General features: G+C 48.3%; 2 protein-coding genes across 3 annotated transcripts; both read right to left on the bottom strand.

The window, feature by feature from the left end:
- Window positions 1-11,955: 11,955 nt before the first annotated feature.
- On the bottom strand, window positions 11,956-19,636 carry efhc2 (EF-hand domain (C-terminal) containing 2). Of its 2 annotated transcripts, none has more exons than XM_062455994.1 (15): window positions 19,501-19,636; window positions 18,982-19,170; window positions 18,574-18,724; window positions 18,203-18,426; window positions 17,312-17,563; window positions 16,481-16,588; window positions 15,953-16,091; window positions 15,130-15,289; window positions 14,841-14,983; window positions 14,544-14,740; window positions 14,223-14,356; window positions 13,843-14,037; window positions 13,407-13,499; window positions 13,197-13,296; window positions 11,956-12,212 (listed from the first exon to the last, which is right to left on the bottom strand). In XM_062455994.1, exons 1-15 carry the CDS (start codon window positions 19,540-19,542, stop codon window positions 12,096-12,098), a joined length of 2,244 nt encoding a protein of 747 aa, XP_062311978.1. In that variant the 5' UTR covers window positions 19,543-19,636; the 3' UTR covers window positions 11,956-12,095. The 2 variants fall into 2 exon arrangements, with proteins under 2 accessions (XP_062311978.1, XP_062311979.1); XM_062455995.1 differs by having other exon boundaries at window positions 12,097-12,714.
- Window positions 19,637-19,794: 158 nt separating this feature from the next.
- fundc1 (FUN14 domain containing 1) lies at window positions 19,795-22,011 on the bottom strand. Its single transcript, XM_062457109.1, has 5 exons — window positions 21,899-22,011; window positions 21,272-21,422; window positions 21,020-21,095; window positions 20,784-20,912; window positions 19,795-20,682 (listed from the first exon to the last, which is right to left on the bottom strand). Exons 1-5 carry the CDS (start codon window positions 21,915-21,917, stop codon window positions 20,605-20,607), a joined length of 453 nt encoding a protein of 150 aa, XP_062313093.1. The 5' UTR covers window positions 21,918-22,011; the 3' UTR covers window positions 19,795-20,604.
- Window positions 22,012-22,699: the final 688 nt, after the last annotated feature.

Raw genomic sequence — 22,699 nt, 5'->3', positions numbered from 1 at the left:
AGCCAGGGTACTGGGACAATCTGCTGTCCTCTCCCCCAACTCCCTCACACCTGCCTTGGACTCAAATTTATGGAACCCCGGGTGTCACAAACACCAGCTGAAACCTCCTCCCCTCTTCAACTCCATGCCGGGATGTGTAAAATTATTTCAATCGTTTCCATTCTTCCATCCATATAAATACGGCTCAGGCTATTTAGAATTGAGTTCTACTGAGTCATGGAGTCCGATATTCTTTTGTTCACATTCCCCTCCCTTTCCTTGCACTCTCTCTGCTCATTATCCGCAAGTCCAACTTTGGACCTTTGGTACTACTCCATGTTCCTGTAGGGGTCAGGGGTGAGCCTCAATCATAGCAGTGGGGGTATATCGTAGCGTGTGATAAAGGGCGGTGTTGGAACTGAGCACAGTGTCACCTCACCGCCTTTCTCTATTCATTTGAGCAAACTGCTTCATTGGCAACAACCTATCAAACAACACAATCAGTTCCTTCATGTTGAATTACTCAAGCAATTTCAAACGTGTTAAAGTAAACAACTTCTTTTTTTCGGGTCCATTGTAGGAGAGTTGTAGCTGTGCCAGACTCGATCCATAGCCCGCTGTCCACATCATGGGAAACGTTTTTTTGTTGTTGTGTGGAGACGTATTCTTATTCGATAGTACTACACCAAAAACAGGTTTGCTTGAGGCGCTCTGGGTTGGTGTGCCCCAACACAAAGGCCGCCTAGTCACCCTCGACCGCCCCCCCCCCCCCCTCCGCTTCTTGGTGCCCTGTTCTGGGATGGCTGAGCAGGGAGAGAGGGTGAAGGGTTGTGTGGGTGTATAAAATCCAAGCCCTGGTAAACAGCTCTCTTTCTCCAAAAGCTGTTTGACAAATTGGACAAAGAGTTAAAAAAGCTTAAAAAGGAGTTCCGGAGTGAGGGGAATTGTTCCAGGAATTAGCTATCCCAGTTCCTAGGTGTTTGTTTGTGTGTGTGTGTGTGACCAGCTCTACACACACCCTTCACTCTTCACCTGGCAGCGTGATTGACCCAGGAGGTGAGTTCCTCATTGTCATATTACTACATCACTCCAGTAACCCACCGCAAATACGGAAGTCCCCCTCAGGCTCAGACGGTCCTGTCACCATCACTTGAGAAAGGACTGAAAACTGTTTCTCTGTCAACGTCCTGCAGTATGTCCCTCCTCCTCTAACTGGCTCAGTAGAACTGCAGTAGGACCGCGTGTCACGAATAGAGCGGGTCGGAGACAAGAACCCAATCTGGATAACATTTGGACTGTAAGTCCAGACTTTACCTTGAGTGGAAGGCTGAGTGAATCCTCACTCATACGCTGTCCACTTTGTTTAGAGCTTTAACCACTTGGCTTTAACCTCCTCCAAACCCCTGGGGATAATAGTTGTAATAATAGTTGTACAAAGCCCACTATTTAAGGGTTAAAGGGATTTCATTTACAGTAACCACATTCCTCCAACACACTATTAATACAGAATAGATACCAAAAACACTGGGCTTTGAGGGATGCTAGGAAAGTTAAGATATCCCCAGATAATTACAACTGAATTCCTCTCTATATCCAACCATGACTGGACCTCTCTGGGTTCAGGCTGTGGGTCTGTGGAAGGGAATGAGAAGTTAGAGCCGGGTTTAGTGTGAAGACATGGGAGTCCCCGGTTTACATGTTTGGCTAGACGTGGACACATGTACACAGACATACACACACAACATGCACAAACACATCCCTTGCGATAGCTTAGACACATTTTCTCAAGGAGACTCTCCTACAATCTTCCTCTGCATACGGCTTTGATTGTCATTCTCCGAACCAGCACAGCCCTTAAGGCCAAGGAAATCAGCCTGATACATGAAATATTATACCGTTCTACAAAGTTCGAAACAAATACTTCCCAGAACCGCCCAGCCTATGGAACTCAACTGTAAGTTGACTGGACATGGCACATATGTTGTGAAACACTGACAGTTCTCTGAGGCTGTGCCGGTGAGAATGGCACCTTGCAGCCCCTGACTGTTCCAGCCACGTGTCCCGGGGACGAGGATGTCTCATTCCTACCCAGTTTAGCTTCACAATAGGTGTTGTCGCCAGAGGGATGCATGTATAAATATCCACTGCCCACCTCTCTTCTGCGTCTGTCGCTCCACACACACACACACACTCTTTTAAAGCGCACGTGGGAGTCTGCTGGGATACTGGTGCTGGAATCAGATTTTCAGGAAGGATCCACCCTCCCTTTATCCTCTCTCTCTCTCTTTTACGTTTGTATCTTTGTCTTTCTCTTCCCCGTCGCTCTCCCTCCTTGAGCCTTGAACGGGGAGGACTCGGGGAGGGTCTGCAGGTAAGCTGGACCGTTCAGTGCTCTCTAGATCACTGCCCTTGCTGTCTTTGAACTTTCTCTTCTGCTCGCTCTCTCACCACATTACGACACTTTCCACCTCCCCTTCCTACCTCCCTCCCTCTGTACATTATACAGCACCATGCCCAGGGTTTACGTCATTGTTTTCGGTTCATTTACCCCCTCAGCCCCCTCCCTCCTCCCTCCTTCCTCCTCCCTGCCTCACCTCCCTCCATTGTTTCACCAGCTTTTAATAAACTAAAGGGCAGATTCCTGGCGGGGGGGGGGGGGGGTGGGGGGGGGGGGGGGGGTGGGGGTGGTGGTGGGGGGTGCACAGACCTGTCTCCTGCCCCCCACTCACACAAACACACACGTATTCAAGCACACACAGATACACACAAACTCAGTGCGGCATGCAGAGTGCCAAGCTTTGCCACTGTGTGCTGACGCCAACCCGCCCCCACAATCACACACACACACATGCTCACACACACTCTCTCACCCCCTACGCGACAGCCTCCTAAAGCTAAGCTCTTCCCTAAATATATCCACCCGGTAAAGATAAGAGAAACCGTGTGGATTTGAGGCCAGTGTACAGCCAACAGAAGAAGGTAGGGTGAGGCTAAGCTAATGTTAGCTTTACAATTTAGACTTCTCAGAAACACTGATGTGTTTGTGTATGTGTTTGTGTAGTGTGTGTGTGTAGTGTGTGTGTGTGTGTGTGTGTGTGTGTGTGTGTGTGTGTGTGCGTGCGTGTGTGTGTGTGTGTGTGCGTGTGTGTGTGTGGCAAAGACCAAGAGGAAATAGCGGAAGAGAGAGCGAGAAACAGACACCTGTGGGGATTGAAGGTCCTGTGACTGTATGTGTGTATCTTCCTCTGTGTGTGTGTGTTAAGCTATATGTTTTTGTGCGTGCGTGTGTGTGTGTGCAAGGTTTGGCCCATTTAAAGGCAGTACATCCCACTCTAAGACCTGGTCGTGATGAGGTGTTAACCTTGCTTTGATATGAGCCCTGCACCTCATCCCTCAGCTAACTGGCTAATACCCTGCACTGGGATGACCACATTTATTTACCTTAGCAAGATCACAGGGAACACTGCAGCAGACACACACACACACACACACACACACATGTTGTGTACAGCTATCCTTGTGGGGTCTCAGAATTCAGTCCCACTCAAAGTTTTGATTTCCTTAACCCAAATCTTGACCTCAACCCTAACCTTAACCTAAAATTTATACCTAACTCCGAATCCCAACCCTTAATGCATTCTAATGGTAAACCCCCTAGAAATTGTTATTGAACTTGTGGGGATTCAGATTTTCTTCAGATTCGTTTTTTTCTTAGTTTACTATCCTTGTTGGGATTTCTGGTCATACGCACAGACCCACCTCACCACATCAGAAAGAACAGCCGCTCCTGCGTGAAGGTGGCTCAATTCTTTGCTCCACTGCAAGTCTGGGATACACACACAGCACCCTTCCAGTGTAGTTTATGATCCTGATGGGGATTAAAGTGACCCTTTCTCTGTGGTGTGTGGTCTCTTGAGTGCACACTTTCCTTTCTCATAAGCACATTTATTACAGTGGCGTGATATTGCTGGCGAGCCATCTCAGTTTAGGTCCAAATGCACACACGCACACACACACGCACACGCACGCACACGCACACACACACACACACTTTCTTGTCAGCTCCGCAGTGACTCAACATCTGTGTCTGGACAAATGTGTGACATTTCCAAAACACCTCTTCCTCCCCTTCTCCAAACAATTTAAGAACCTTTTTTTGTCAAGCTAAAAAGCACGCACACATATAAACGCATGCACGCACACACACTCCTGGTTCTCAGCGAGCTGTTTCTCATTGGCTTCAACTGGTCCGTGTTGTCTGGATGGAAGTGTGGGTCGCTTGGTCTGTCTCCTTCTGCCTCGAACACACCATTACTCTCATCTTCTTCACCTTTCTCTTTCTCTTTCTCTCTCTCTCTCTCTCTCTCTCTCTCTCTCTCTCTCTCTCTCTCTCTCTCTCTCTCTCTCTCTCTCTCTCTCTCTCTCTCTCTCTCTCTCTCTCTCTCTCTCTCTCTCTCTCTCTCTCTCACACACACACAGAGAGAAACCCGCATACATGCCTCCTTTCCGTTTCGTTGGTGTTGTACTATCTCTGCCTTTGGTTTGTCAACTGGCTGTCTCTGTCTCTTCTCAATCATTTCCCTGTGGTCTGGTTTCCTTTTTCATCCCCTTTTATTGCACTTATTTTGTACACACACATTCACTTCCCTCATTGTTTTTACCGTACTTATGTCCCTCCCTCTCTCCCTCTCTCCCTCCCTCCCTCTCATTCTCTTTCTTTCTCTCTCTCTCTCTTTCTCTCTCTCTCTCTAACTCTCTCTCTGATAGATGGAGGTAGTATCTCATCTCTCTGTTCTACCTACCACAGACTCCATTATATCTGTCATCATCTCCCTGCAGCATAAGCCAGCAGCCACAGGCTACGCACAAGGTACTAACCCTGTCTTTCACACAGACGCACGCACACACACACACACACACAGGCATGCGCACACACACTGTACACACACCTGCGAATTATACATCCACAGGGATTAACCTTGTTGATATGCCAGCCATAAACACACACCCATTCAACTTCATCTAGCTCAACAGAGAATTCCAGTGTGTCTAACCTGCGTGTGAATTATAACCGACGTCAAGCAACACCTAGCCTCACACCGTCAACCCATCCGCCCATACTCTATCCTCCGAACCGCTTTCCCAATTGTGTGCGTGTGTCCTAATCAGACCCACCGGTGTCTGGCTGACAGATTCTCTGGCTGAAAATACCTCCCAGGAGGAACTGGAATACCTGAGCAGTGGAGCACACAGAGATCTGGACAGCATCAATCATTTTCCCGACACTTTGTTATCAAGCTTTATATCCATAAATATACCGTCTAGCCAACAGACAGCATGAAGCTCGAGCTGATTTGTCTGTGCTGTGGCGATGTTCGGTTTTCAATTGGAAATCGACAGCTCGTGCGTGATACAGTAATCTTTGACAGCGAATGAGAATCTTTGATGTGGCCGCTGTTGGCATCTACACCTGCGGAGGAGTCCTGCTCCTGGGCTTGGAGTCGGACGAACGGATCCCCCCCCCCCCCCCCCCCGGAGCTCCTGCGGTATCTTACCTTCAGTCCTGATCAGCGGAGTGACAGCAATATCCACACAGCCGCTGTCCCCACACCACGAGCGGACTGGATCGCTTTTCAATCCCTCTGTCCCCTCTTCCACTTGCTCCCTCTTCTCTATCTTTCTCTCACACATGCGGGCTCTCTCCCTGACTCATTGTGTGAGCTCTCTGCTCTCCCTCCCGCTGTCTCGCTCACTTTCCCTTCCTCACCCCCTCTCTCCGCCCCCCTCCCCCCCCCCCCCCCCCGCTCACCTCTCCCTCTCTCTCACACAGCTTTCTTACAGTCTCTCTCTCTCTCTCTCTCTCTCTCTCTCTCTCTCTCTCTCTCTCTCTCTCTCTCTCTCTCTGTCTCTCTCGTTCATCTACCTCTCCCCTCTTTTGCCCTGTCTCACATTTACACTCCTGTACTTTCTCGAGGAAGGCACTAGAGAGGGAAAGGGGGTGAGATGCTGTGCCTTTGAGGATGGTTGTCAAATGTAGATGCAATCGTATATCACAGAAGACACACACAAACAAACGCACACACTTTCGCACACTGTCTCGCAAACACACACACGGACACATACACACACACCAGCTGACACACCGACATGCTCCTGACAGGCAAATGGGAATTCCAGGCTTGGACTGCTCTGCTTGCGCCATCAGAGAGCTGACCAAAAGTTGAGGCCAGTTTTACGAGGTCAGGGTTATAAAACTGTTAGCAGAATTAGTTTATTTAAAAACAACTGGTCCCCCGGCCTTTCTCTTCACGCGCCTCCCGACTCTACACGACACCAGGGGGTTGAGTGGGGCTTGGGGGGGGGGGGGTCAGGGTTGGTGGGATAGCTGGGGTGGGGGTGAACGAGTTGGGAGAGAAAAATGGAGAGAGAGAGAGACAGAGGGTTATACTCACAGCAACCATGTGTTGGGTAAAAAGTGACTGCTCATGTAGTTAAGTGGCTTTTCTCGGTTTGAAGATACTCCTCTTGTGGAACTGGTGGAAGTCTGCTCACTTCCAATCTACACACGATCCATCTACGGGCTGAAGCTTACGGCGATGAACATAAAGAGCCATGTTCACCATGACTGCCCATCAGCATGTTTCCTGAACAACCAGGAAGAGCCCGCTTTTGAGTGGTAACGCGGTGGCCTTGTCAGGACCAGATGTTTTGTGGTCAAATCATCCCTCCTTTGTCTTCTGTTTCTTCATGTAAATACAGACAGCCCAAAGACAATACGAGGAGGGAGCCAGATAAATGAGAGTGGTATCGCGAGGAAGACGTCGTTGTCAGCATTTGACAATAGCTGTCATACCTCCCCCGAGGCCCCCACCACGTTTCCAACCGTGCTATAATACTGGCCTATCTGGAATTTCAAACATGGTTTGCGATTTGACACAGTTTGGGTAACAGGGGAATGATCAATCTGCCTCTGATATCAATACTGGCACCGGTGGCAAGGCTGTTAGGAAGACTAGTCCAAACCAAGGTGCAGGATGTGTGTGTGTGTGTGTGGGGGGGGGGGGGTTAGGGGGGCCAGGGTGCACATATACAATCTGTGTCTGTCTGAAGGGGTTCAGGGTGTTAGAGACGCATTCCTGACAGTGAAAAAGCATGGAACGGAAAGAGAACGAGAGGACCGAGATGAACATGTCGAAACAAAGATATCTATAAACATGGCTCTAACAATAGGTCTGTCAGAAAACCTGGGAACAATAAAGGGTGTTGAGAGTATTTTAAGATGTCTGTCTCTGACATCTTAAATTATCTCTCTCAGACAGAAAGATAAGCAGGCAAGTAGGTAAGTATATGGAGAGAGACAGAAAGAAAGACAGACAGACAGACAGACAGACAGGCAGACAGGCAGACAGAGACAAACAGACAGAGACAGACAGACAGACAGATCTTCTGGTATGCAGCCTAAACTCTCAGGGGAAATAAAGGAGCAAGCTGCTTTAACAAAGTAGGGCTTAGGGAGGGTCAGAAGTTTTCAAAACACAGTTACCTGCAAGACCTCGGCTGAACCCCCCCAAATTTCTCACCTGTTCCCTCTCTCTTACACACACACACACACACACACACACACACAAACACATACACACACACACACTTCTGATTTACAGCCAACAGCAGGAGAGCAGAAACGTATACATGACCAAGAGACACCTAGGAGAGACGCAAGCAAGTGAAATTTGTGTTTGGATAACAGTTACAGGCGTTTTAAATTATCACCCTGGTGAATACAGCGCAATTAAATGCTCATAACTCAACCATGTGAAACCAGAGTGTCTTTACTTGGCATGGACGGCCTGTATTCAGGTAAGGTGGTGACACAGCCTAACTGGGTTGAGGTGATGTATCCTAATATCACGTAAAGAAAATGTTCTGCTAAAGCAAAATCGAAATCCCATCTGCAGTCATTTATTTCTCTGGATCCTCTGAGGGATACAAAGGGAGGGGTAGAGAAATATGTGTATGTGCATGCATGTGTATGTGTGTGTGTGTGTGACTACAAGCCAGAAATAGTCCAAACTAAAACAAAATAGTCCTCTGTCATGGATATGGCTGTGTACTGCCGGTGGTTAAGATGGATAGGGGCCTGTAGTTTTACAGCAGTGATTTATCCTCCATGGCAGTCCCACTGTACATGTCGATGTGTAACTGGGTTGTAGTTGATGATGCGCAAGTTTGGGAGTTGGACGTATTCTCAGCTTCTATCCTTTCGGAGAGGAGTGCGTTCGGAGGGTTCCAGAACCGAACCTGGGTTCTCGCCTCCATGCTTCCCCACCCAGAGCACCATCCCCGCCTGGTCCGGTCAGGGCCACCCAGAGCACCAGCCCCGCCTGGTCCGGTCAGGGCCACACAGAGCACCAGCCCCGCCTGGTCCGGTCAGGGCCACACAGAGCACCAGCCCCGCCTGGTCCGGTCAGGGCCACACAGAGCACCAGCCCCGCCTGGTCCGGTCAGGGCCACACAGCAGCAGATCTACTCTCACCTGTCTGACTTACTTACTTACGCTGTACATTTCTCTCTCTTCCCATCCCTACTTCTCTTATCTCCCTCTTATCTCCCTCTTCTTTAATCCCTGTCTCTCTCTCTCTCTCTCTCTCTCTCTCTATCTCGCTCGCTCTCTTTCTGTCTGTTTTTTAACTGAAGCTGTCTGTTTGTAACCCAGACCAGTAGACTGGCTGGGAGGCTTGTTCCAAGCAGGTTCCTATTATGCATGCGAGGGCCAGCAGCCCACAGAGGACTGACTGATGGACCAGGAACACATTCAGTCTTCATTTAGGAGATGGATCTGCTCTCTTATTTCAAGCAACATGAAAAAAAGGAAAAGGGCCCATAATTTCGAGAGATTTATGTCGACCGGCTCGCAACAGAAAAACAGGCTCGTTCCAGTCCAAAATGGAGTCCTGCGGGAGCAAAGACCCGAATGAAAATAGTTCCCTGTGTTCTAATTTACAGCTGGTGTAGAATAACTTCTCTTCATTTTACCAGCTAGAATAATGTCCTGGCCTACAGCTGCCAAAGACAACGTGTTTGATGAGTGTACCAGGTCTGGCCCGGGGTGCCAAGGGACACACTCTAGTTGAACAAGTGTTCAGAGCCTTGTAGGTGGAGTGGGTAAATGGATAATGTCTGCTGGGGGACTAACATGGCTGATATCAAAGCTGGGGGAGGTTAGCTTCAGGAGAGGGGAGGGTCAGAGAGAAATTAGGATTAAGATGAAAACTCGAAAAGAGCGATTCTGAGCGAGGGGCAGAGAAATGGATTGAGATAAAGCGACAGATAGATAGGTATGTAGATAGAAATATAGGTAGAGAGAGCATTACCCATTGAGTGACAGGGAGAGAGGGAAAGTGGCTAACTGTTTCCCCATATGCACCTGGGGCAGGGGTTGACCCTGTAAGAGGGGACTTGCCCTGCTTAACATCCAGTGGCCAGTGCCTATAGGCACACAGGATTACTAGAATCACTCTCTCTCTTTTTGTCAGTCCCTCTATCTTCCTTTAGTTCTGCATCTGTTGCTCAGCCAAAGACCAGAGACTGGCTCTCTTTTCCTGCCAGGTTCGTCATGATCCATGACACAGACAGTTTTGAGTTCAGTTTAATTCCACCGTGTAGTCCTGAATTATTTGACATCTCTTGTTTGTGCAGGATGCTTGGATGCACGCTGGACTCGTGTTGTTATGGATGCACATGACCGATTATCTACACTGTTTAACAAGAAAAGAGGTTGTCGTTAAAAACAAACATTTCCCCTATTATCCTTGGAGCGCTTTAACGATCCAGCCCTCATAGATTAGCCATAACAGTATCAAACGTTCCACACACACAAACACACAGGCCCACCCCTCCTCACCCCCCACAACACACTGGAGATCTTTCAACCCCAGAAACATTTATGACCTTCCTGCATATCGTTTTTTACAGTGTGGAAAGACAGAGCAGAAGAACAGTAAACTTGGACCAGAGCAGACATCCTTACACGGGTCTTCCTGAGTCGGGCCTCCGCGCTCCCCTCTTCTGTCTGAGCGGAGAAGGCTATCAGACCACAGAGACCGCTCTCCATCAGAGCCGACAGTCCAGCAGAAGCACAGCAGCCAAGGTCAGCCGTGATGGATGATGTTGTGGGAGGTTTGACTCTTTCATTGGATACTTACGGTATCTTTTGATGGCGTACATGCTCTGAACGTTCAACATGTTAGTCAGCTCCTAAAATGTGAGCCTTTGGAATGGGCGGGGTAGTGCAGGTGGGCTGTGTCTTGATGGATTGTTGTGCGCGGTCCAAGGTCATTCCTCGTCAGGGTTGGAGGCCATTTTGGCATGAAACGGGGCCTGCGTCTCAGCTCGGGGCTAGCTGCTGTGCTGCTCTGATGGGCAGCCGTGTGTGTCTGTGTGTGTAGAATCGGGGGGTGGGGGGTGTACACTCTGACCCCCTGATTGCACCCCCTTCCACCGTTTCGGGAGGCCAAGTTTGTGCTCAGGAAGCCCCCGTGTGCCCCCCCCCCCACACCCTCTCCTCCCACCGTCATCACCAACACCCCCTCCCCGTCCACACTACCCTCTGTGGCAGGCAGCGGAGGGTGAGGCTAATATTTTAGTATGTGTGAAAGCAGACAGTGAAGACCTGATAATACCCTGGGTGATGTCATACCCTCTTTCTGTGCTTTGCTGCCTGGATAGGGGGGTGCTGCAGTGAGTGCATGCGTGCGCGTGTTTGAGTGAGACAAAAGAGAGGGTGTGCTCGAAAGGGGGGATTGGATCGTTGATTACCGAAATGTTTCAGTTAACCCCAGAGCAGCAAAGCCTCCATTCGAGATGGAGGATCTGATTACAGTGGAGCCCCAACCTGTACACCAACCTGTTGCCCTGTTACACACCAGCACCGCACGCACACAACGCAGCAACACATGCAACTGTACACTTGTGAACAGGCCCCGACTCCCCTCGCCGCCTCAAACAAGGAATTGCTTTCCAAAACGGGTGTTTCTGGGCATTAATCAAACACCTGGCTATCTCTCTGCCAATCAATGCTTCGTACAAACATATATATAACCATAACCTTCACTGGTGTCATTCGAAAACAGGTTTCTTCTCTGTCCCCGTTGGAGCTGTGTGTTCAGGTCCTCCGGTAGTGGGTCTTCCATGGCCTGTCCTCCCAGACTGTCCATGTCCTCTGCAGGCATCTGGGTCAAGTTTCTGGAAGCATTGATCTGGTCAGGAGCTCAGTGAGACCTAGTCCTTCGTTCCAAGGTCATTTCCTCTCTTATCAACTCAGCTCAGTGTAGGCGGATACTTCGTAATCTTAACGTGTGTGTGTGTGTTTGTCAGCCCGTGGCTGAAATATGGTTCTGGTTTAATGCCTCGTATCTTTTACAGTGTCTCTATGGCTTTCTCACTAATTCAACATATTATGCACACATGTACTGTACCTTAGCAGACACACACACACACACACACACAGGTTTATTTACCTATTCTTGTGGGATTAACAATTCAGGTCCTGTTTTCACTAACCCCCAACCCAAACCTTCCCCCTAACCTTTAACATGAATCTTAACACAAAAACCTAACCTGAAGCTAATTCCTACACCTAACACTAGCTCCTAACACTAAAAGAATCCATAACTCCATACCTCAATCCTTCATATGAATCTAACACTTATTCTAACCCTAAACATTCACCCCCTATAAATACCGCTAAGGACAGAGAAAATGTCCCGGAATCTTCCTTCGTTTCCTATTCCTGAGGGGGTTTCTGGGCCCCACAAAAACAATTAAACAAATACACACACACACACAAACACGTGTTCCGACCCTGCCTTCCAGCCTTTCACATACCATAGTTAAGTATCTTATTTGATGTGTAAGCCACTAAACAAACACATACTTTCCACACAAAACATAATCAAAACCCAGATGTTTGGTTGCAAATGTAATCTACATTCTTTAATTCAGGATAAAATAACGAAAGGCAGAGAGCCACAGTAGAATGTCCAATTGAGTTGTACAATGAGTTGAAGGCGTTGAGGCTAGCAGGACGGCGCCAGGAGAGGTCACCTCTCTGTGCTGGGTCACAGTGTTGTGTCCGTGGGGGTCTTCACACGGTCTAGAACCTTCTCCAGAAGGACTGAGTAGTTGACGTTCCCCACTGCTGGGCCCCGGGCCTCCCCGCTCCAGTCTGCGTCAAACTGGACACAACAGCAGCACAGCTCGTCTCAGCAGCTCTGTACTGCGTCTCACTGACTACACCTGTCTGTGTTCTGCTCCTGTGCTGCTTGGTGTTGAAGTACACCTCGAGTTTTGTAGGTGACAGGACAAATAATGTCCTCATATGAGAGTAAGAGAAGGATAACACTGTTTACTTCCGCAGGTATGTTTGGTTTCTGGCTATCTGTAATGTCTGCTGTTATCTTTAGATTCTGGAGTTGGCCTACAGTCACGCATACAGCCAATGGAAGAGCAAGGGCGAAAAAAAGATAAAAAATGCCCTTAGAAAGGAGGCTTAAAGCAAAAGAATCTGGAGGGTCTGGTGATGTCATCACTATGACACGGCAGAATGCTGGAGGTGAGCCAAAGAGACAGTGGAAGTGTTTACTCTTCTTCAGGGCTTCCACAGAGCTCGTCAAGGAAGGCAGGGTAGCGTACCAGAGAATGGCTGACAATCTTAGGGCACCGTGAGGCCGAAAAAAGCTGGAAATCAGTGATGGCACACTGTTAGAGAGCGTATGGAAACAGAACAAAGACACCCACAAACACGCACACACACACAGGTCCACACACACCACGCCTATAGCTTTAGATGTCCAATGAGGCCTGACATGTTCTACTGATGTCACCGTAAATCCTCATCGTCTCGAGGGAGAAAACCTATTACCCCCCCCGCCCCCCCACCCCGCCCCTCTACCTTACTGTCTCGCTCTATTTTCTGCTCCTCTGTTTATCCCTCCATTGCGGGGGCCCAGATCACATGTTTCTGCTCAACTTGTCCTGTGGCTCGACACGCCTGATTACAACTGCACGGCTAGTCAAGACCGACGCGTCAGAGAAGATCACAGAGCCTCTCAAGCTGGGTTATGGCTGAGGACGAGGAAATAGTCCCCAAACGCGCCCGCCGACGCCTCGCTCGACAACCTTTCAGTTAACCTGCCTACATGCGAGCACAGATCTCTAACCTTCAGGGCATCACCGGGCAGCACCGGAGTGGCAGGGTTCTCCCTCCAGTTGATGCCGGCGAGGAAGGCGTGGTAGTCGATCTCATCCCCCGTCTGGAACCTGGACACGGGGGGACAGAGATGCGTTAGTTCCCCTCATGCCGGCCACACACGGAGAACAACCCGCGGCCTAGGCCGAGCGTCATCGTTTGAAGCCGTGTAAACGTGTACTTCTGGAGCAGGGCCCTGAGCAGGTCGTCAGCCAGGGGCAGATGGAAGGCCTTGCACACCGTCCTGGTCTCCTTGGTGGACAGACGGCCGAGCCTGGAGACAGGAGACAGCGTCAGCCACAAGGACAAACCCCGTGCGCGTGTGTGTGTGTGCACTGCCTGGGCGGAATGTAAGAGCTACATGCCACACAGGTCTGTGGGGATCGTCTGGTTCCACCTCTGGAACGAATTGTTGCTCACAGATATGAGGCCCCGGCCGCAGGATTGGTGCTTCGGCGTGACGCTAATGTGCCTGTGTGGAAATGTGAGTGTGTCTCGCGTTGGTGCATGCGCGTGTTGACATGGGAAAAGCCTCGGAAAAGCCTGTGCACCGTTAGCGGCGTTTCGCGAAGCGTTTTTGATGGGTTTGTTTTTCACGTGCTTGCGTGTTGTCCTACTTGTGTCGGTCCTCGTGCGTGAAGGCCCTGGCCATGTCAGCGAAGCTCTCAAAGTGTTTCTTCCTGAGGTGGTCCTGAGCCACAGCCAGCATCTGGCCCAGGTCATCACCGGGCTGCTCCGGCTCGGAGAAACACCGGCCCAGCATCATCACCTCGTGCTCCGACAGGCCCCAATTCATCCCCACCAGCAGACCCCTGGCGGACACACACAGACACACACATCAACTCTGAATTCAACGGCAGGCAGGACCAATCCAAGTCCAGCTGCTGGGACCTTGGCACCAGGACAGATGGCTTGGCTGCCCTCGTCTGATCGGAGGAAAGCTGCTGGGAGGCATTGGCAGGTTCATGAGAGTTTGCGGGACGGTCTCCTCCGGTACCTGAAGGGCTCGTAGGGGATGAGGCCTGTGTTGCCAGGGTCGCTGAGGGCCAGGAACTGTTTGACCTCTCTCATCTTCTCCTCTGAGACGGAGCGAATCTTACTGATGATGGTGCCTACATTAGCCATGGGGAACTGGAGAGAAACAGAGGTATGCTAGTCCAGGAACGTAACAACTGAACAGTCTTCTGTTACGTTTACCAACAGTCACCCTAATGACTAAACACATCAGGGAGCTCCCATCAACTGATGGGAGTTCTGATGCAAAGAAGCGTTGAGGGAAGTGAGTGTGTAGGATAAAGCAGTTCCAGTGCTCCCCCACCTGCTCAGCATGCTGCTCCATGTAGTTGAAGGCGTAATCGTCCGCGTCCACCAGCTGGAAGGCCTGGTTGTTGAGGGCGAGCCTAGCGCCAACGAACAGGTCCCGAGCACCGAAGTATTGCGACATCTCACTCTTAAAAAGCTCCTGGCCCGGTTTCTTAATGCGACCGCGTTCCAGGAACTTACCCCCCAGCACACCTGGCAAGGGAAGGATTTGGGGTGGAGGAGGAGAGGTGAGGTGAGGAGAGGGTATGGCTGTTGTTGTGTTCTCGGCGTGATCGGGAGTCGTTGTTCTGACCTGAGTTCCTCTGTGGGGGCTCGAACACGGAGATAGTGTCATCGCCGAGGTAAAAGGAAATGATGAACACCCGGTCTCTGTTGACGGGGTTGTCCGTCACCATCTTCCCCAGAAACCTCAGCACGTTGCTCTCCAGGCCCTGCCTGAGGCGGGAGGTCCACACAGGATCGAGTCAATATCCTCACACAAAACACACCCAAACACACCGACCACGCACAAACACCGCCGCTGTGGAGAAATCAACGTACGCACAACACGCCACACGCCCACGCGGGCTTCTCTCTCTCACCTGTCCATGAATTTGCAGAGGTCTTTCTGAGGAGGCTTGGGCAGCAGGCCCTGGCAGGAGCACAGGGAGTCCTCCTCAGAGCCAAAACCATTGTAGGGGGGCACTGGCCGGGGGGGCTTGGGGGCAGGGGGGGCCTTGTACTGGATGGGGGTAAAGTCCTCTAAGAGAGCGGACGAGTGGGTTGGAGACGGCGAGAAAAAGGGGGAGGCCAAACGGACAAGGAGAGAGAGGCAGAAAGAAGAGTTGAGGGAGGTCAAAGAGAAGGCTTTTGTCCGTGTCATCCATTCGCGTATGAGCCCGGTCACAGATAATGACCTTGTGCCCGCTGACCCCCGGGCGGTCAGACAGGGCTCTCCGTCAGAGAGGCCTGTCACTGGGGGGCTCTGCCTACATCAGCTGTGACTAATGCTACAAGCTCCACAACCACCCTAAGCCATAAACATTGGAGGGGGAGCGGGGAGACTAACACATGCAAGCCCAGGTTGGGTTACTTCTTCTGGTGGAGCATGAGCCTGTTCTCTCCCCCCCTCTCCTGGCCCCTGAGTCTAGAGGTCGAGGGCAGAGGCTGGAGGGTGATTACAGGGGGTTTCTGGTGTCGGCCTGGATGACAGATGGGGCTGGAGATGGGTTGTAGGTCCCACGGCATATACTCAACCTACCAGACGGCCCGCTGCCCCACAAAAAAGACTGCGCCCGTTTGCCGGCATGCAACTCTGCAACTCTATGGACATCTAGTGGTCATACTCAAGCAGTGCAAGTCTCAAACTATTTATGATTGTTTTGTTTTTTTTGCTTACCATATTCTGTTGCGTTTGAGACTTACCAATGCCGTACTTGGTGCGATAGTGCTCTTTTGTGAAGTTGTCACAGTCACAGATGACTACCCTCCTACCCCACACATTCACTACCCCACCCAGAGTCAGGTCACTGTCCTTATAGAACTCATCCTGAACTGCACCAGTCTGAAAGAATGAAATACACAGAGAGAGACAGAGAGAGATACAGAGAGTGTTATTTATACACACATATTTATTTCATTTCTTGTTATAATTCAATTGTAGTTATTACTCTTATTCTATTTTAACACATGTATCATCATTTTGATATGTTCAAACTTATATGGCTTTGGAAACAATGCTCACTCATTCATGCCAAGAAAGCATTATTTAATGGAATTGAATTGAGAGAAAGAGAGAGAGAGAGTAGGAAAGAGAAGGAGAGAGGGGGAAGGGAGAGAGTGTGCGATAACCCGAGCGGAGAAGATGAAAGGTTTCATGGTGCCTGTGCCGTCGAGCTCTCGCTACGTTTAGCTAAGACAACAGCCCTTCCCTCCAGCCCCGTCCAGACGTACTCTGAGGCTGTCTAGGATGTAGCGTCCTCCTTGGCCCATGGGCCCAAACACGTTGAGTACCGTGCGGCCCGTGATCTCTCCAGGCTGCCGCTTGGCCACGGGACCGTGCTAGAAGAGAAAGACACAGGAACGGAATAGTGTTAATCACGCACACGCACACGTCCTGTATTGTTCTTAACACACACACAGCAGCGCGCACACAAAGCTGAGAAGCTGAACCGCATCAGCTTAGCCAGATATGGATCTTTGCATGGCGACGGATTGCGATACATTGTAGAGTGAGGACAGACCACAAACACGTCGAGAGACAGCCAAGTGGGGATGTGGTTATGTGTCTCTGGCTTGGGGACTTGCATCAACCTTTCAAGATGACATTTGGGGAACGGCAACGAAACAATCAGACTGACAATCACTAGATTGGGGAAAAAAAACAAACAATGTGAAGACAAATGAATGAATTGTCTGGGCACCCTTTCAGAATGAATTAGAGTCGGAACAGTAAGTGGAGGAGAAAGCTGGAGAGAGCTGGAGGCAGGCTAGAACGTCCTCTAGTCCTGTCAGGAGGAATGAAAGATCTGAGGAGCGAAAAGGAAGGCAGGATGTCGAGGGAGAGCGACCGAGAGTGACAAAGAGAGAGAGACAGCCAGAAAGAAAGAAACCGGTGGGAGAGCGAGGCCACCCGTTTGTCTTGTCCACCGGTGTTTGCTGTGAGAAAGGGCCTGTTTTGGGGACAGTCATTCATGTCTTGTACTGCTGGACAGCAATTCCAGCTCCAATCTGGTCTCACGCAGCTTGCTAAATGAAGCAACAACAGCCTGACTCCAAGCTCACCTTGGGGAGTTTGCTCCTGTGAAGGAACTTGGGCGCAGCGTCTCGTCCAGAGTTGGGGTAGATGACCTCACGGATCTCGATGGTGTCATCAGCCAGGAAGTAGTGCAGCGTGAGCTCCCGCGGGTCACCAAACATGTTCTCCGAGTCGTCCCAGTGGCAGTAGAACCTCAGAACGTTACGGTCATGATCCAGGAACTGCTTGAGCGTGTCCTGCCTCTCATAGGGCCTCAGTGGCTTCATATTCTCCTCCATCTACATATGCATTGCATGGATTAAGAACAATGGCGTTTATCTGCAGAGAAGTAACGGACCCCCCCCCCCCCCCCCCTTTCTCCATGTCTCACCCACCTCCCCCTTACCCCTCCCTCTCCCGGCTTTCCCGGCTGTGGCTGCAGTCTTCTAACTGACTAACTGAACTCGTCCTTGAAAACTGTTTGCAATAGGATGGGGACTTCAAAAAAATTAATTTGGCAGGTGATTAGATGAACAACTGTGGATTGGGCACAAACTAAACGAATAACGTGGAACTTGGCAACTTGGGTTCTCGCATGGCTCTCATAAGGTTAGCAATCTTGCCTACTTTCTTAAATACATAGCCTGCACACCTGATATTTAAAGGTAAACATAAATCTATCATTCATGGGAAGGCAGGAGTCATTTTTAGAGTAATAAAAGAAAAGCATTATTACTCCAGAGAATGGTGTGTGGGTTGCAGTCCAGCATGCCAGATCTTATTCCAACCCACTTGGGCCCTTCTAACAATCTACTCACGCTACCTATGGGGATCTGTGTGCCCCATCCCCCCCCCCCCCCCCCATTCTCTCTGTCTAACATAACTCCACCATAGCCCCTCTACCTCCCTTACTCTCCTCTCCCTCTCTCCTCCCCCACCTGTTGCCGGAGGTTGCTGTAGGGGTCTTCAGGGATGGAGCCGGGGCAATTGATGCGGACCCCTAGCTTCCTCAGGAAGTTCTTGGTGAAAGAGTCACAGTCTGTGATCATGAAGGTGCGCGAGTACAGTGTCATCTGCTGATTGGTGTTGAAATGGTGCACTGTGTAGAACTGGTTGTCATTCGGAGGTGGAAGTGGAATGCGGTGACGGCGAATCAACGTCCCTGTAACCGACAATCAATGCCCAGTCACTAACAACCCTTTAATAAATAATCTGATGATGACTAGAAAAACTCAAGTCTGGATTTGCCTGACAGCTCAGCGCCATCCTCTTCCTCGTCAAATGTTTGCGAAATGAACGTGACATTCACCTTGAGGGATACCACTGTTCTTGAACTCGGGTTCTACCACCTGTATGGTGTCGTCCTCCAGGTAGAAGTAGATCTTACACCTCCGCACCCTGTACTTCTCCTCCTGCTTCTGGGTCACTGCTTCCTCAAAGTAGGCATTGAAGCAAAGCACCTTCAGAGGAGAGGGGATAAGGGATGTGAACGCAGCAGCATAGTTTAACAAAGTTCACAGTTAATTTACATAGACACCGGCCGATGGAATCTGAGATAGGAAGCCTACGCCACTAATGTCTCAAATGCTGTTTTTTGTTTTATTTTTGCAGAGACCAAAGTGAAGTGGTAAAGTGCAAGGACATTTTAACAAAGCAATATCCTTCTGGTTTTCTCGATAATTATTAGTGAACTTCACTCTAGTATTGAGAAACAGACCTGCTTGTCAAAGGCCACCCACGATGGCATGTCACTGCCCTCTCCTTTGGGGAACACAGAGTACTTTGGCCAAGTCTTCTGACCCAGAAGTGGTTCCCCTCCAATGCCTGGTTTCTCAGACCCCACCATCATAGCGACCCCATTGGAATAGTCAAAATGTTGGGACTTGTGGAATTTGTCTTTCCCCAACTGGAGAGAAGGAAATTAATAAAAACGAGAAATGTAGGCTAACATTGGCAGCTTCAATTTTATCAAGCTTCAACTGACTTTAGTTTTGTGCTTAGTTTTACTAAGCTACATGGCGACCATATATAGACTATATACTAACAGTATACTGTTAGTAAACGTTTAATGAAAACGGTAGCTGAATGTGTACTTGTAGTTCTAGCCTAGCTACAGTACTGTACCAGTAGTACAATAGCAGTGGGAACAATCCTGATGTGTAGCGTTAACTACATTACTGTAAGCCAGCGGCTATCGGAATGTTTCAACGAATAGTAACAGTTATTAGCTACTTACGTTTTTATTAGGAGAATTCCCAGGTCCCATCGGGAGCGCCATACTGGCAGTTTAGGTTTTGGATAGATTATATAATGTTTTCCCCCAGTTTGAAAACCAATTCAGGAGACCTGACCAGTCCGTCTCCAATTTGAAGTTCTAGCCAGAGTTGTTTGGGTACGTTGCCTAGCAACATCTGCTAAGTGCTGGCATTATAGTTTTGATACATTCAGTTTCAATAGGATATTTGGTAAAGTCGCAAACTAAAAAAAGATAGCTATAGCTAATATTGAAAGACTGACAAAAACACAAAACGTCCGTTATTCACTTTTATTATCTTGAACAATACACACACAACAGCATTTTGTGTTGTGTAGCCTACTAGTATCAAGGTGAATAGGTTGGCTATATTGGGCAAAATAAGTCAAAAAGAGGCTAGTAAACACAGCCTTTCTCATATTGCACTCTCATGAAGGCAAAACAAACCAAAACATTGCTAGTCCAAGTGAAATTCAAGTACTTTTATTACAAAACATAAAATGTGCATGGCAAGTGCTATATAACTATGCCTGGAGTGCCATGGACACATTCAAGCAGAACCAGGGCGATAGAATAAAACAATATTATATAATTTTTCTGTATTTCCAGCATATTGTATTGCTACCTAACGGCGACAGATATGATTGTATTTAACAATGCATACATTATTGTGCAGTATATGGCCAGGCCCAAACAGAGCAATAAATATGACCCAAAGTCTCACTGTATGAGCTATTAAACCCCGGGATAGGTACATCTGCATCTACAATGAACGCTGCAGTGTGCCTTGAAAGTGATAGTGTTTTTCTCACGCTATACCCCATAGTGGCACCAACATGAACATTCTGATGTGGTAGAAACAGTACATTTAGCATGGAGATATATATTTATACCTCTATGGCATATAGGATATACACTTAGGCCTCATACAACAGTAGACATACAGCTGTGATCATCTGTTTGCTGTTAATGTGTAACAACACTTTGGCTCATGCTGATGACAGTGTTGGTCAACACCAGCATTTGAAGAGGGAAAGTTTCACATCCACGGTTGGTTGGTTGGTTCTCTACAGCAGGAATGAGCACCTATGATGCCAGGCCAAGTAAAAACCCTCCGATGAATCCACTTGTGACGACAACATTTTTCTTCACAAACTCTGAGGACTGCAATGGAACATTTTGCATTCAGTCGATTTAGGCGGGTTAGCCCAACACAAAAGCACACAATAAACGATAAACTGTTGATATTTGAAAAGCATGCATACATCCTCAATGAACGAGTTGAGCTCTGGTCCTGCTTGATCAGCCCTCTTTTTCAGGTGTTTCTTGGCTTTGTTGACATCCTTCTCCACTCTTTTCCAATCCACCTGTACATAGCCACTGTTGTTGGCTATCTGAAAATGAGAAAATAATCGATTGATCTTTTTTTCCACAATTCTCATTTAAATATTTAATGCTTTTAAAAATGGTAAATGTGTAAACATGTGACGTCTTGTAGTACCTGTAACAACAGGAATCCTCCACCCACAGCTGTGGCTGCAATCTTTCCAACTTTCTGAAATACGTAACCTGCACACCTGATATTTGAAAGTAAAGTTAACATAATCCAACCATCTTCCTTATGATAGCTGGACTAATAGGCTACTGCAGAAATATTCAAAATGTATCAGTTGATAATCCAGACAATGGTAAACCGGTTGCAGTCCAGCATTCCAGATTTTCATCCAACCCAGTGGATGGTAAACCCGCTTACCATCCACTCACTCCACCTATGGCGATCTGTGTGGCCACCGAATATTTCTCTGCCATGGGGCCCGAGTTGTTTCCAAACAGGCGTCCCCACCACTGTTGACGTCTAGCATATTCTGTTATGTCCACCACCTCATATACCTCCTCTTCATTCTCTGGGTATGTACACAAACAGTAATATGTAACCTAACTGACAAAGAAATACAGAAAATTGTTGATTTTGGGTCTGCCTAAATAAGGTTCATTACACTGTAACAAAGTTTCTCGCTCTGCGATTTCAATAGTTGCGGTGGTTATACACGCACATTAGGAAACAACAGATGCACGAATAAAAGGATTCTGTGGTATCCTACTAGGTAAACTAGTTATAATGTTAACATTAGCCTACCTTGACTTATATTAATACGGAATAGCTAGGGTGCTCATTGGTAACGTCATTGGCTATTGGGCTACATCGTAACACAGGGTCAGTCAACAACATATGGCTACACAAGGACGGCATAATTAGCCTGATTATTACTGCTCACAACTTTCACGTATTCGTTTGTTTTCATCTGTTTACTTATTATTATATGTTGGTAAAGAAACTTTGACCAAAACACAATATAGTTTTAGTTTTGAGCTAACTCACCCTCTTCACGATCCGCCATTTTGAAGTTTTGTGACTTTATGCTACTGCTACTAGCCTGTCCCAGCAGGTTACAACGTCGTTTGCATAAATTGTCAATGGAACTGCGTTAAATTAATACAGCATATCCTACTGCATGCACTGCTTGAGTAGTAGCCTATACTACAGCAGTAAATTATTATTAGACTATTATGGGACGTTCATTAATTTCAGTTTAAGATGACAAAAAAACTATTGGATAAATGTAAAATGTAATGTAAAATCGAAGCATCACACAATACGGACTTTCTGATCCTTTGTAAATAAGTGTAGGCTATTATTTTCTTTAAACCTAACGTACAACTGTTAATCATATGCATGTCCTGAGCACTTAATCTTTTACTGCGACTTGATGATTATCCTGTTTGCCAAGAACTTCTGACTATAACGTAAACACCCTATTGTTTTGAAAAAAAATACACCATGTTTTGTTGATTTTCCTGAAGCTGCAGGGACTTGATCCTCTTCTTTGTCCATAATAATTCATATCTTCCAACTCAGGCCTGGTGACATCAGCATCAATCTGGTGCAGTGATAGTGCTGACAGATTTACCGCCTGTACCAGTATCTGCATGGGTCCTGGTATTCCAGTCTCTATGTGGAAATTGACCTCGGGGATCGACTGGTTATCACTCGGAGGACCCAACATAGTGGGGCCCACCTTGACAAACATCAGTGGGATCCAAACCGGGTTATAGCCTATATAAGGCAAGATCAAGGATGCTCTTACTTTATCTTAAACTACAGTATGCGTAGCTCTTGTGC

Source organism: Osmerus eperlanus, chromosome 3, assembly GCF_963692335.1.
Source record: "Osmerus eperlanus chromosome 3, fOsmEpe2.1, whole genome shotgun sequence".
Taxonomy (NCBI): domain Eukaryota; kingdom Metazoa; phylum Chordata; class Actinopteri; order Osmeriformes; family Osmeridae; genus Osmerus; species Osmerus eperlanus.
The sequence above is the reverse complement of the archived record's forward strand: the minus strand, read 5'-3'. Positions and strand labels throughout refer to the sequence as shown.